Source organism: Pterocles gutturalis, unplaced genomic scaffold (assembly GCF_000699245.1).
Source record: "Pterocles gutturalis isolate BGI_N339 unplaced genomic scaffold, ASM69924v1 C11482963, whole genome shotgun sequence".
In the NCBI taxonomy this organism is placed as follows: domain Eukaryota; kingdom Metazoa; phylum Chordata; class Aves; order Pterocliformes; family Pteroclidae; genus Pterocles; species Pterocles gutturalis.
The window spans coordinates 1-419 of NW_010152198.1; the positions used below are offsets into that span (position 1 = coordinate 1).

Genomic DNA, 419 nt, shown 5'->3' on the forward strand with positions numbered 1-419 from the left:
GCAGCTCTGGAGAGACAAGGTGAGACCACCCCAGCCCTGGTACGGCCACCCCAAAGCCCCCCACACACAGTGGCCAAGCAGTATGCCACCGGGCCTCCACCCATCCCTTGCCTTTCACCCCCCAGAGAAACCCGTGGCCACGGTCTTCGCCCGCACACCCAGCCCAGCCCAGCTCCTGCTGATTTGCCGTGTCACTGGCTTCTACCCACGGCCCATCAGCGTGGCCTGGCTGCGGGATGGCCAGGAGGTGCCTCATGGCCCGGCGCTCAACACCAGCCCCATCCTGCCCAACGCTGACCTCACCTACCAGCTCCGCAGCATCCTGGCCGTGGCCCCCCAAGATGGGCACAGCTACGCCTGCCGCGTGCGCCACCGCAGCCTGGGAAATCGCAGCCTCCTCATCCCATGGGGTAGGTGCC

At 67.3% G+C, this 419-nt stretch overlaps 1 protein-coding gene across 1 annotated transcript; it reads left to right on the forward strand.

Annotated features, from left to right (window-relative positions):
• Positions 1-125: 125 nt before the first annotated feature.
• On the forward strand, positions 126-410 carry LOC104471021 (antigen-presenting glycoprotein CD1d-like; the record flags this gene model as incomplete). The annotated part of the gene is made up of 1 exon (XM_010086197.1): positions 126-410. A coding segment is annotated over one exon (285 nt), but the record flags the coding sequence as incomplete, so codon positions are not given.
• Between the last annotated feature and the right edge of the window lie 9 nt (positions 411-419).